The sequence below is a fragment of the Pseudophryne corroboree genome, chromosome 1 (assembly GCF_028390025.1).
Source record: "Pseudophryne corroboree isolate aPseCor3 chromosome 1, aPseCor3.hap2, whole genome shotgun sequence".
Classification (NCBI taxonomy): domain Eukaryota; kingdom Metazoa; phylum Chordata; class Amphibia; order Anura; family Myobatrachidae; genus Pseudophryne; species Pseudophryne corroboree.
In genome coordinates this window covers 605,366,415-605,378,722 of record NC_086444.1, presented here as the reverse complement: position 1 = coordinate 605,378,722, position 12,308 = coordinate 605,366,415, and the positions used below count along the sequence as shown (strand labels likewise).

General features: G+C 48.1%; 1 protein-coding gene across 1 annotated transcript in view; it reads right to left on the bottom strand.

Annotated features, from left to right (window-relative positions):
- The window catches only part of TMEM259 (transmembrane protein 259), a 160,153-nt gene that overhangs the window by 115,349 nt on the left and 32,496 nt on the right, over window positions 1-12,308 (bottom strand). Inside the window, exon 4 of the mRNA XM_063914368.1 lies at window positions 5,766-5,877. Within this exon, the coding sequence (XP_063770438.1) occupies window positions 5,766-5,877 (112 nt within the window). The remainder of the gene's footprint in view (window positions 1-5,765; window positions 5,878-12,308) is intronic.

The following is a 12,308-nucleotide window of genomic DNA, read 5'->3' as shown; positions in this document are numbered from 1 at the left end:
CACATTCTTAATTGCTATAAGGAGAAAAAGATTTACCGGTAGGTTTAAAATCTTATTTTCTCTTACGTCCTAGAGGATGCTGGGGACTCCGTAAGGACCATGGGGTTTATACCAATGCTCCAGACCGGGCGGGAGAGTGTGGATGACTCTGCAGCACCGATTGAGCAAACATGGAGGTCCTCATCAGCCAGGGTATCAAACTTATAGAATTTTGCAAAAGTGTTTGAACCCGACCAAGTAGCTGCTCGGCAAAGCTGTAACGCCAAGACACCTCGGGCAGCCTCCCAAGAAGAACCCACCTTCCTAGTGAAATGGGCCTTTACCGATTTTGGTAACGGCAATCCAGCCGTAGAATGAGCCTGCTGAATCGTGTTACAGATCCAGCGTGCAATAGTCTGCTTGGAAGCAGGCGCGCCAATCTTGTTGGCCGCATATAGGACAAACAGTGCCTCTGTTTTCCTAATACGAGCCGTTCTGGCTACATAGATTTTTTAAAGCCCTGACCACATCAAGGGACTTGGAATCCACCAAGACATCCGTAGCCACAGGCACCACAATAGGTTGGTTCATGTGAAACGACAAAACCACCTTGGGTAGAAATTGAGGACGAGTTCTCAATTCCGCTCTATCTACATGGAAAATCATATAGGGGCTCTTGTGAGACAAGGCCGCCAATTCGGACCCCCGCCTTGCAGATGCCAAGGCCAATAACATGACCACTTTCCAAGTGCGAAATTTCAAGTCAACAGTTTGAAGAGGTTCAAACCAATGTGATTTAAGGAACTGTAACACCACGTTAAGGTCCCACGGTGCCACAAAAGGAGGTTGGATGTGCAGTACACCCTTCAGAAAAGTCTGCACTTCTGGAAGAGAGGCCAATTCCTTCTGAAAGAATATTGATAAGGCCGAAATCTGCACCTTAATGGAGCCTAACTTTAGGCCCATATCCACTCCTGTCTGTAGAAAATGGAGAAAACGACCCAGCTGCCTCCGTAGGAGCATTCTTGGATTCACACCAAGACACATACTTCCTCCAGATACGGTGATAGTGCTTCGCCGTTACCTCCTTCCTAGCTTTAAGTAGAGTAGGGATGACTTCCACTGGAATACCTTTCCTAGCTAGGATCTGGTGTTCAACCGCCATGCCGTCAAACGTAATCGCGGTAAGTCCTGGAACACACACGGCCCCTGTTGTAACAGGTCCTCTCTGAGAGGAAGAGGCCAAGGATCTTCCGTGAGCATTTCCTGAAGATCTGGATACTTCAGGCCCTTCGAGGCCAATCTGGAACAATGAGTATCGTCTGAACCTTTGTTCTTCTTATGATTCTTAATATTTTTGAGATGAGTGGAAGCGGAGGGAACACATAGACCGCCTGATACACCCATGGTGTTACTAGCGCGTCCACTGCTATCGCTTGAGGGTCCCTCGACCTGGAACAATATGTCCGAAGCATCTTGTTGAGGCGTGATGCCATCATGTCTATTTGAGGGAGTCCCCAGCAACTTGTCACTTCTGCAAAGACCTCTTGATGAAGTCCCCACTCTCCTGGATGGAGATCGTGCCTGCTGAGGAAGCCTGCTTCACAGTTGTCTACTCCTGGAATTAATACTGCTGACAGAGCGCTCACATGATTTTCCACCCAGCGAAGAATCCAGGTGACTTCCGCCATTGCTGCTCTGCTCCTTGTTCCGCCCTGTCGGTTTACATGCGCCACGGCTGTGATGTTGTCTGACTGGATCAGAACGGGTAGGTTGCGAAGAAGATGCTCCGCCTGTCTGAGGCCGTTGTATATGGCCCTTAATTCCAGCACATTTGTGTGCAGACAAGCCTCCTGGCTTGACCATATTCCCTGAAAGTTTTTTCCCTGTGTGACCGCTCCCCATCCTCGGAGGCTCGCGTCCGTGGTCACGAGAACCCAATCCTGAATTCCAAACCTGCGACCATCTAGAAGGTGAGCACTCTGGAGCCACCATAGGAGAAAGATCCTGGCCCTGGGGGACAGGCTTATCATCCGATGCATTTGGAGATGGGACCCTGACCACTTGTTCAATAGGTCCTACTGAAAAGTTCTTGCATGGAACCTGCCAAACGGAATGGCCTCGTAGGCCATCACCATCTTTCCCAACACTCGAGTGCATTGATGAATCGACACTCGTTTTGGTTTCAGCAGATCCTTGACCATGGCCCTCATTCCGAGTTGTTCGCTCTGTAATTTTCTTCGCATCGCAGCGATTTTCCCCTAATTGCGCATGCGCAATGTTCGCACTGCGACAAGTAAATTTGCTATGGAGATTGGTATTTTACTCACGGCATTACGAGGTTTTTTCTTCGTTTTGGAGATCGGAGTGTGATTGACAGGAAGTGGGTGTTTCTGGGCGGAAACTGGCCGTTTTATGGGAGTGTTTGAAAAAACGCTACCGTTTCTGGCAAAAACGCGGGAGTGGCTGGAGAAACGGAGGAGTGTCTGGGCGAACGCTGGGTGTGTTTGTGACGTCAAACCAGGAACGACAAGCACTGAACTGATCGCACTGGAAGAGTAAGTCTCGAGCTACTCAGAAACTGCACAGAGAAGTCTTTTCGCAATATTGTGAATCTTTCGTTCGCAAATTTGATAAGCTAAGATTCACTCCCAGTAGGCGGCGGCTTAGCGTGTGCAAAGCTGCTAAAAGCAGCTTGCGAGCGAACAACTAGGAATGACCACCCATGTTCTGGATTTCCTGAACTTTTTCCACTGGAAGAAAAACCCTCTGTCTTTCCGTATCTAGAATCATGCCCAAAAACGACAGCCGAGTTGTCGGAACCAACTGCGACTTTGGCAAATTTAGAAGCCAGCGTGTTGTTGTAGCACCCTCAGAGAGAGATCCACGCTTTCCAGTAATTGTTCTCTTGATCTCGCTTTTAACAGGAGATCGTCCAAGTACGGGATAATTGTGACACCCTGCTTGCGCAGGAGCACCATCATTTCTGCCATTACCTTGGTGAAAATCCTCAGGGCCGTGGAAAGCCAAAACGGCAACGTCTGAAATTGGCAATGACAATCCTGCACAGAGAATCTCAGGAACGCCTGATGAGGAGGGTATATGGGGACATGAAGGTATGCATCCTTTATGTCTAGTGACACCATAAAATCCCCCCCTTCCAGACTGGAGATCACTGCTCGGAGAGATTCCATCTTGAATTTGAATCTCTTCAAATACAGGATTTAGGGATTTTAGGTTCAGAATCTGTCTGACCGAGCCGTCTGGCTTCGGGACCACGAATAGAGTTGAATGAAAACCCTTTCCCTGTTGTAACCGCGGAACCATGATAATCACTTGCTGTTGACACAGCTTTTGTATAGCCGCTGAAACTATTGTTCTCTCTGGGAGAGAAGCTGGTAAGGCCGATTTGAAAAATCGGTGTGGAGGCACGTCTTCGAACTCCAGTTTGTACCCTTGGGTCACAATTGCTAGCACCCAAGGATCCAGGTCCGACTGAACCCAGACCTGGCTGAAGAGCCGAAGACGTGCCCCTGCGGACTCCCGCAGGGGAGCCCCAGCGTCATGCGGTGGATTTGGCAGAAGCCGGAGAGGACTTCTGCTCCTGGGAACTAGCCGTAGCTGGTGTTCTTTTCCCTCTTCCTCTACCTCTGGCGAGGAAAGATGATCCACGCCCATTTCTGAATTTATGAGACCGAAAGGACTGCATCTGGTACGGAGGCGTTTTCTTTTGCTGTGGGGGAACAAAAGGCAAAAAAGAAGACTTACCCGCGGTAGCTGTGGAAACCAGGTCCGCGAGGCAATCCCCAAACAAAACTTCACCTTTGTAAGGCAAAGCCTCCATAAGTCTTTTGGAGTCAGCATCACCAGTCCATTGACGGGTCCACAGCGACCTCCTAGCTGAAATTGCCATGGCATTGGCCCTTGATCCCAAGAGGCCAATATCTCTCGCAGCCTCCCTTAAGTATAACGCTGCGTCCTTGATGTGACCCAAAGTTAACAGATGACAAGTTATCTGCCCAACCTGCAATTGCGCTACTCACCCATGCCGACGCAACCGGCGGTCTGAGCAGGCTCCCGTAGTCGCATAAATTGATTTTAAAGTGGTTTCCTGCTTGCGGTCCGCAGGATTCTTTAGGGTCGCCGTGTCCGGGGACGGTAGGGCCACTTTTTTGGATAACCGCGTCAAGGCTTTATCCACCGTGGGTGATGATTCCCACCGTAACCTGTCCTGGGAGGGGAAAGGATACGTCATAATAATTCTCTTGGGAATCTGCAGCCTCTTTTCTGGAGTTTCCCAAGCCTTTTCAAATAGAGCGTTCAGTTCATGAGATGGGGGAAACGTTACCTCATGTTTCTTCTCCTTAAACATACAGACCCTTGTGATATGTAATACATCTTTTATTGCTATAATCATGTACTGAATACTCTTGGCCACCCTTGGGTGTAACCTCGCATCATCATAGTTGACACTGGAGTCGGAATCCGTGTCGGTATCAGTTTCTGGGACCCTGATGGGTTCTGTGACACAGTAATATCCATGGATTGTCTCCATGCTTGGTTCTGAGACTCCAACCTCTTATGTAATAAAGCCACACTTGCATTCAAAACATTCCACATGTCTACCCAATCAGCAGTCGGCGGTGCCGACGGAGTCATTACCACATTCTGCTCCGCTTCCTCCCTCGAAGAGCCTTCCGCCTCAGACATGTCGACACACACGTACTGACACCCCCAAACACACTGGATTATAGGGGACAGATCCACAATGAGGTCTTTTGGAGAGACAGAGAGGGAGTTTGCCAGCTCACACCCAGCGCCGCCACAGTCTGAAATATTAACAATACCTCAGACCTGTAAGCGCTTTTATATATAAATATATATCAAATCAGCACCAAATTATTGTGCCCCCTCTCGTTTTGCACCCTGTTACTTCTGTATAGCAGGGCAGGGTCCGGGAGCAGCGTCTCTGCAGCAAGCTGTGGAGAAAATGGCGCTGGTTAGAGCTGAGAGAAGAAGCCCCACCCCCCTGATGGCGGGCTTTGGTCCCGCTATTATTTATACTGGCGGGGGTTTGTATACCCTGTCTATGCAGTGTATATACTATGCCAGTTTAGTATCGGAGGTAAATTTTGCTGCCCAGGGCGCCCCCCCTGCGCCCTTGTAGTGCCTTGTGTGTGTGTGGGAGCAATGGCGCGCAGAGCGGTACCTCACGAAGATCTGACGTCTTCTGCCGCCTCTGAAGTCTTCTTGCTTCCTATACTCACCCGGCTTCTATCTTCCGGCTCTGTGAGGAGGACGGCGGCGCGGCTCCGGGAACGAACAGCTAGACGACACCAGTGTTCAGACCCTCTGGAGCTAATGGTGTCCAGTAGCCTAAGAAGCAGAGCCCATCAGTCTAGGAAAGTGGGTCTGCTTCTCTCCCCTCAGTCTCACGAAGCAGGGAGCCTGTTGCCAGCAGTGCTCCCTGAAAACAAAAAACCTAACAGTCTATTTTCCAGAGAAACTCAGTAGAGCTCCCCTAGTGTGTGACCAGTCTTCTCTGGGCACAGGATCTAACTGGAGTCTGGAGGAGGGGCATAGAGGGAGGAGCCAGTTCACGCCCATTTAAAGTCTTAAAGTGCCCATGTCTCCTGCGGAGCCCGTCTATACCCCATGGTCCTTACGGAGTCCCCAGCATCCTCTAGAACGTAAGAGAAATAAAATGTACATGTTTTCCCAATAACTGCTACAAAACACTATACAAAGTCTACATTTGCTTTTACACACGGAAAAAAACCACTCACCTTTACTGGCAGCATCACTGAAAGATAGCCCCTGGCTCTGATTGTCGGAGGCTCGTGTCATACTATCAAGCGACGGCTTTAAAAATACCTTGGGTTCAATGTCAAGTTCAAACTGCAAGTAAAAGTGAAAAATGTAATCCTTGTTGTAAAGATTGGAATTACATTTTAGCAATGTGATCTCCTAATCTACAACTGTTGGAAATAGCCCACACATGCCAGCTTGAATTATCTCAAAATTACAAAGGACACAACATATAGTTGTCAGTTGCACTGTAAAACGTCACTGAATTAATAGCATAAAAGTGATCATTTTAGTTTAATGCTTTGATCTGATTTTTCTACTCTCTATAATATTGTTTTCTGCACAGTGATTTTAAGAACATTGTAAATTCCTTTTGTAATAGTGGTACTGTAGTAATAATGGAAACACCAACAGTTTTAAAATTAAGTTGAACAATCAAGTTACACAAATATATACCAGCTAAACCTGAACAAACACAGGGGAACCGTCTTCTTAACAGATTCTGGTTAAATATCCTACAGCTAAATATCTGACAACTGCCACTATATCGTAGGAGATGTGACCCAAAAACTATCAAGATAATACAGGTTGAGTATCCCATATCCAAATATTCCGAAATACGGAATATTCCGAAATACGGACTTTTTTGAGTGAGAGTGAGATAGTGAAACCTTTGTTTTTTGATGGCTCAATGTACACAAACTTTGTTTAATACACAAAGTTATTAAAAATATTGTATTAAATGACCTTCAGGCTGTGTGTATAAGGTGTATATGAAACATAAATGAATTGTGTGAATGTAGACACACTTTGTTTAATGCACAAAGTTATAAAAAATATTGGCTAAAATTACCTTCAGGCTGTGTGTATATGGTGTATAGGTAACATAAATGCATTCTGTGCTTAGATTTAGGTCCCATCGCCATGATATCTCATTATGGTATGCAATTATTCCAAAATACGGAAAAATCCCATATCCAAAATACCTCTGGTCCCAAGCATTTTGGATAAGGGAGACTCAACCTGTAATGTATCATAATATAATCACGGCACTGAAACGGATCAAATCGTTACAAGTTATAAATGGCCCCAATGTCAGAAATGCTTTCTTTCCATATGTATGCTGATCAGGTTACTCTCTTTATATTTGCTTCTGAAGATAATCAGAAAGTAGGCTGAAAGAGCAAGAACTATCACACGACATTAATATTTTTCAAAGTAACAGGATTCTTTCTGGTAAAATAAAACCTCTAAAATCAGGAGTACCAACTACAATCTTGTTTATTAAACTTTGAGGCATAATATTAGAAAAATAAGATTTTACTCACCGGTAAATCTATTTCTCGTAGTCCGTAGTGGATGCTGGGACTCCGTAAGGACCATGGGGAATAGCGGCTCCGCAGGAGACTGGGCACAACTAAGAAAGCTTTAGGACTAACTGGTGTGCACTGGCTCCTCCCACTATGACCCTCCTCCAGACCTCAGTTAGGATACTGTGCCCGGAAGAGCTGACACAATAAGGAAGGATTTTGAATCCAGGGTAAGACTCATACCAGCCACACCAATCACACCGTATAACTCATGATATTATACCCAGTTAACAGTATGAACATAACAGAGCCTCTCAACAGATGGCTCAACAATAACCCTTTAGTTAACAATAACTATATACAAGCATTGCAGACAGTCCGCACTTGGGACGGGCGCCCAGCATCCACTACGGACTACGAGAAATAGATTTACCGGTGAGTAAAATCTTATTTTCTCTAACGTCCTAAGTGGATGCTGGGACTCCGTAAGGACCATGGGGATTATACCAAAGCTCCCAAACGGGCGGGAGAGTGCGGATGACTCTGCAGCACCGAATGAGAGAACTCAAGGTCCTCCTCAGCCAGGGTATCAAATTTGTAGAATTTTGCAAACGTGTTTGCCCCTGACCAAGTAGCAGCTCGGCAAAGTTGTAAAGCCGAGACCCCTCGGGCAGCCGCCCAAGAAGAGCCCACCTTCCTCGTGGAATGGGCTTTTACAGATTTAGGCTGCGGCAGGCCAGCCGCAGAATGCGCAAGCTGAATTGTGCTACAAATCCAGCGAGCAATAGTCTGCTTCGAAGCAGGAGCACCCAGTTTGTTGGGTGCATACAGGATAAATAGCGAGTCAGTCTTCCTGACTCCCGCCGTCCTGGAAACATAAATTTTCAAGGCCCTGACTACGTCCAGTAACTTGGAGTCCTCCAAGTCCCTAGTAGCCGCAGGCACAACAATAGGTTGGTTCAAGTGAAAAGCTGATACCACCTTAGGGAGAAACTGGGGACGAGTCCTCAATTCTGCCCTATCCATATGGAAAATCAAATAGGGGCTTTTACATGACAAAGCCGCCAATTCTGACACTCGCCAAGCCGAAGCCAAGGCCAAAAGCATGACCACTTTCCACGTGAGATATTTTAACTCCACGGTTTTAAGTGGCTCAAACCAATGTGACTTCAGGAAACCCAACACCACGTTGAGGTCCCACGGTGCCACTGGAGGCACAAAAGGAGGCTGAATATGCAGCACTCCCTTAACAAATGTCTGAACTTCAGGCAGTGAAGCCAGTTCTTTTTGGAAGAAAATCGACAGAGCCGAAATCTGGACCTTAATGGAACCCAGTTTTAGGCCCATAGTCACCCCTGACTGTAGAAAGTGCAGAAATCGACCCAGCTGAAATTCCTCCGTTAGGGCCTTCCTGGCCTCACACCACGCAACATATTTTCGCCATATGCGATGATAATGTTGTACGGTTACATCTTTTCTAGCTTTAATGAGCGTAAGAATGACTTCCTCCGGAATACCCTTTTCTTTTAGGATCCGGTGTTCAACCGCCATGCCGTCAAACGCAGCCGCGGTAAGTCTTGGAACAGACAGGGCCCCTGCAGCAGCAGGTCCTGTCTGAGCGGCAGAGGCCATGGGTCCTCTGAGATCAATTCTTGAAGTTCCGGGTACCAAGCTCTTCTTGGCCAATCCGGAACAATGAGTATAGTTCTTACTCCTCTTTTCCTTATTATCCTCAGTACCTTGGGTATGAGAGGAAGAGGGGGGAACACATAAACCGACCGGTACACCCACGGTGTCACTAGAGCGTCCACAGCTATCGCCTGAGGGTCCCTTGACCTGGCGCAATATTTTTCTAGCTTTTTGTTTAGGCGGGACGCCATCATGTCCACCTGTGGCCTTTCCCAACGGTTTACAATCAGTTGGAAGACTTCTGGATGAAGTCCCCACTCTCCCGGGTGGAGGTCGTGCCTGCTGAGGAAGTCTGCTTCCCAGTTCTCCACTCCCGGAATGAACACTGCTGACAGTGCTAACACGTGACTTTCCGCCCATCGGAGAATCCTTGTGGCTTCTGCCATCGCCGTCCTGCTTCTTGTGCCACCCTGTCGGTTAACATGGGCGACTGCCGTGATGTTGTCTGACTGGATCAGAACCGGCTGGTTTTGAAGCATGGGTTTTGCCTGACTTAGGGCATTGTAAATGGCCCTTAGTTCCAGAACATTTATGTGTAGGGAAGTCTCCTGACTTGACCAAAGTCCTTGGAAGTTTCTTCCCTGTGTGACTGCCCCCCAGCCTCGAAGGCTGGCATCCGTGGTCACCAGGACCCAGTCCTGTATGCCGAATCTGCGGCCCTCTTTGAGATGAGCACTCTGCAGCCACCACAGCAGAGACACCCTGGTCCTTGGAGACAAGGTTATCAACCGATGCATTTGAAGATGCGATCCGGACCATTGGTCCAACAGGTCCCACTGAAAGGTTCTGGCATGGAACCTGCCGAATGGAATTGCTTCGTAGGAAGCTACCATCTTTCCCAGGACTCGCGTGCAGTGATGCACCGACACCTGTTTTGGTTTCAGGAGGCCTCTGACTAGAGATGACAGCTCCTTGGCTTTTTCCTCTGGGAGAAACACTTTTTTCTGGACTGTGTCCAGAATCATCCCCAGGAACAGTAGACGTGTCGCAGGAACCAGCTGTGACTTTGGAATATTTAGAATCCAACCGTGCTGGTGTAGCACCTCCTGAGATAGTGCTACGCCGACCAACAACTGCTCCCTGGACCTCGCCTTTATCAGGAGATCGTCCAAGTATGGGATAATTAAAACTCCCTTTTTTCGAAGGAGTATCATCATTTCGGCCATTACCTTGGTAAATACCCTCGGTGCCGTGGACAGGCCGAACGGCAACGTCTGGAATTGGTAATGACAATCCTGTACCACAAATCTGAGGTACTCCTGGTGAGGATGGTAAATGGGGACATGCAGGTAAGCATCCTTGATTTCCAGTGATACCATGTAATCCCCCTCTTCCAGGCTTGCAATAACCGCCCTGAGCGATTCCATCTTGAACTTGAATTTTTTTATATGTGTGTTCAAGGATTTCAAATTTAAAATGGGTCTCACCGAACCGTCCGGTTTCGGTACCACAAACATTGTGGAATAGTAACCCCGTCCTTGTTGAAGTAGGGGCACCTTGACTATCACCTGCTGGGAATACAGCTTGTGAATTGCCTCTATCACAGCCTCCCTGCCTGAGGGAGTTGTTGGCAAGGCAGATTTGAGGAAACGGCGGGGGGGAAATGTCTCGAATTCCAGCCTGTACCCCTGAGATACCACTTGAAGGATCCAGGGATCTACTTGTGAGCGAGCCCACTGATTGCTGAAGTTTTTGAGACGGGCCCCCACCGTACCTGGCTCCGCCTGTTGAGCCCCAGCGTCATGCGGCGGACTTAGAAGAAGAAGCGGGGGAGGACTTTTGTTCCTGGGAACTGGCTGTATGCTGCAGCTTTTTTCCCCTACCTCTGCCTCTGGGCAGAAAGGACGCGCCTCTACCCCGCCTGCTCTTTTGGGGACGACAGGACTGTACCTGATAATACGGTGCTTTCTTTGGTTGTGAGGGGACATGTGGTAAAAATGCTGACTTCCCAGCCGTTGCTGTGGACACTAGGTCTGAAAGACCATCCCCGAACAACTCCTCACCCTTATAAGGCAAAACTTCCATATGCCTTTTAGAATCTGCATCACCTGTCCACTGCCGAGTCCATAACCCTCTCCTGGCAGAAATGGACAGTGCACTTATTTCAGATGCCAGCCGGCAAATATCCCTCTGTGCATCTCTCATGTATAAGACAGCGTCTTTAATATGCTCTATGTTTAGCAATATAGTGTCCCTGTCTAGGGTGTCAATGTTTTCTGACAGGGAATCTGACCACGCAGCTGCAGCACTACACATCCATGCTGAAGCAATAGCTGGTCTCAGTATAATACCAGTGTGTGTATATATAGCCTTCAGGAGAGCCTCCTGCTTTCTATCAGCAGGTTCCTTTAGGGCGGCCGTATCCGGAGACGGTAGTGCCACCTTTTTTGATAAGCGTGTAAGCGCTTTATCCACCTTAGGGGGTGTTTCCCAACGTGACCTATCCTCTGGCGGGAAAGGGTACGCCATTAGTAACTTTTTAGAAATTACCAATTTTTTATCTGGGCAAGCCCACGCTACTTCACACACTTCATTTAATTCTTCAGAAGGGGGAAAAACTACTGGGAGTTTTTTCTCTCCAAACATAATAGCCTTTTTTGTGGTACCTGGGGTCACATCAGAAATGTGTAAAACATTTTTCATTGCCTCAATCATGTAACGAGTGGCCCAATTGGACATTACATTAGTCTCTTCGTCGTCGACACTGGTATCAGTATCCGTGTCGACATTTGTGTCTGCCATCTGAGGTAGCGGGCGCTTTAGAGCCCCTGATGGCCTTTGAGACGTCTGGGCAGGCACGAGCTGAGAAGCCGGCTGTCCCGCATTTGGCATGTCATCAAATTTTTTATGTAAGGAGTCGACACTTTCACGTAATTCCTTCCACAAGTCCATCCACTCTGGTGTCTGCCCCGCAGGGGGTGACAACACATTTACAGGCATCTGCTCCGCCTCCACATAAGCCTCCTCATCAAACATGTCGACACAGTCGTACCGACACACCGCACACACACAGGGAATGCTCTGACAGGAGACAGGACCCCACAAAGCCCTTTGAGGAGACAGAGAGAGAGTATGCCAGCACACACCAGAGCGCTATATAATACAGGGATTACTAAATTATATCCCCTTATAGCTGCTATATATGTATATTGCGCCTAAATTTAGTGCCCCCCCTCTCTTTTTTACCCTTCTGTAGTGTAGACTGCAGGGGAGAGCCAGGGAGCTTCCTTCCAGCGGAGCTGTGAGGGAGAAATGGCGCCAGTGTGCTGAGGGAGATAGCTCCGCCCCTTTTTCGGCTGACTTTTCTCCCGCTTTTTTATGGATTCTGGCAGGGGTATTTATCACATATATAGCCTCTGGGGCTATATATTGTGATGATTTTGCCAGGCAAGGTGTTTATATTGCTGCTCAGGGCGCCCCCCCCCAGCGCCCTGCACCCATCAGTGACCGCAGTGTGAGGTGTGCAAGAGGAGCAATGGCGCACAGCTGCAGTGCTGTGCGCTACCTTGTTGAAGACTGGAG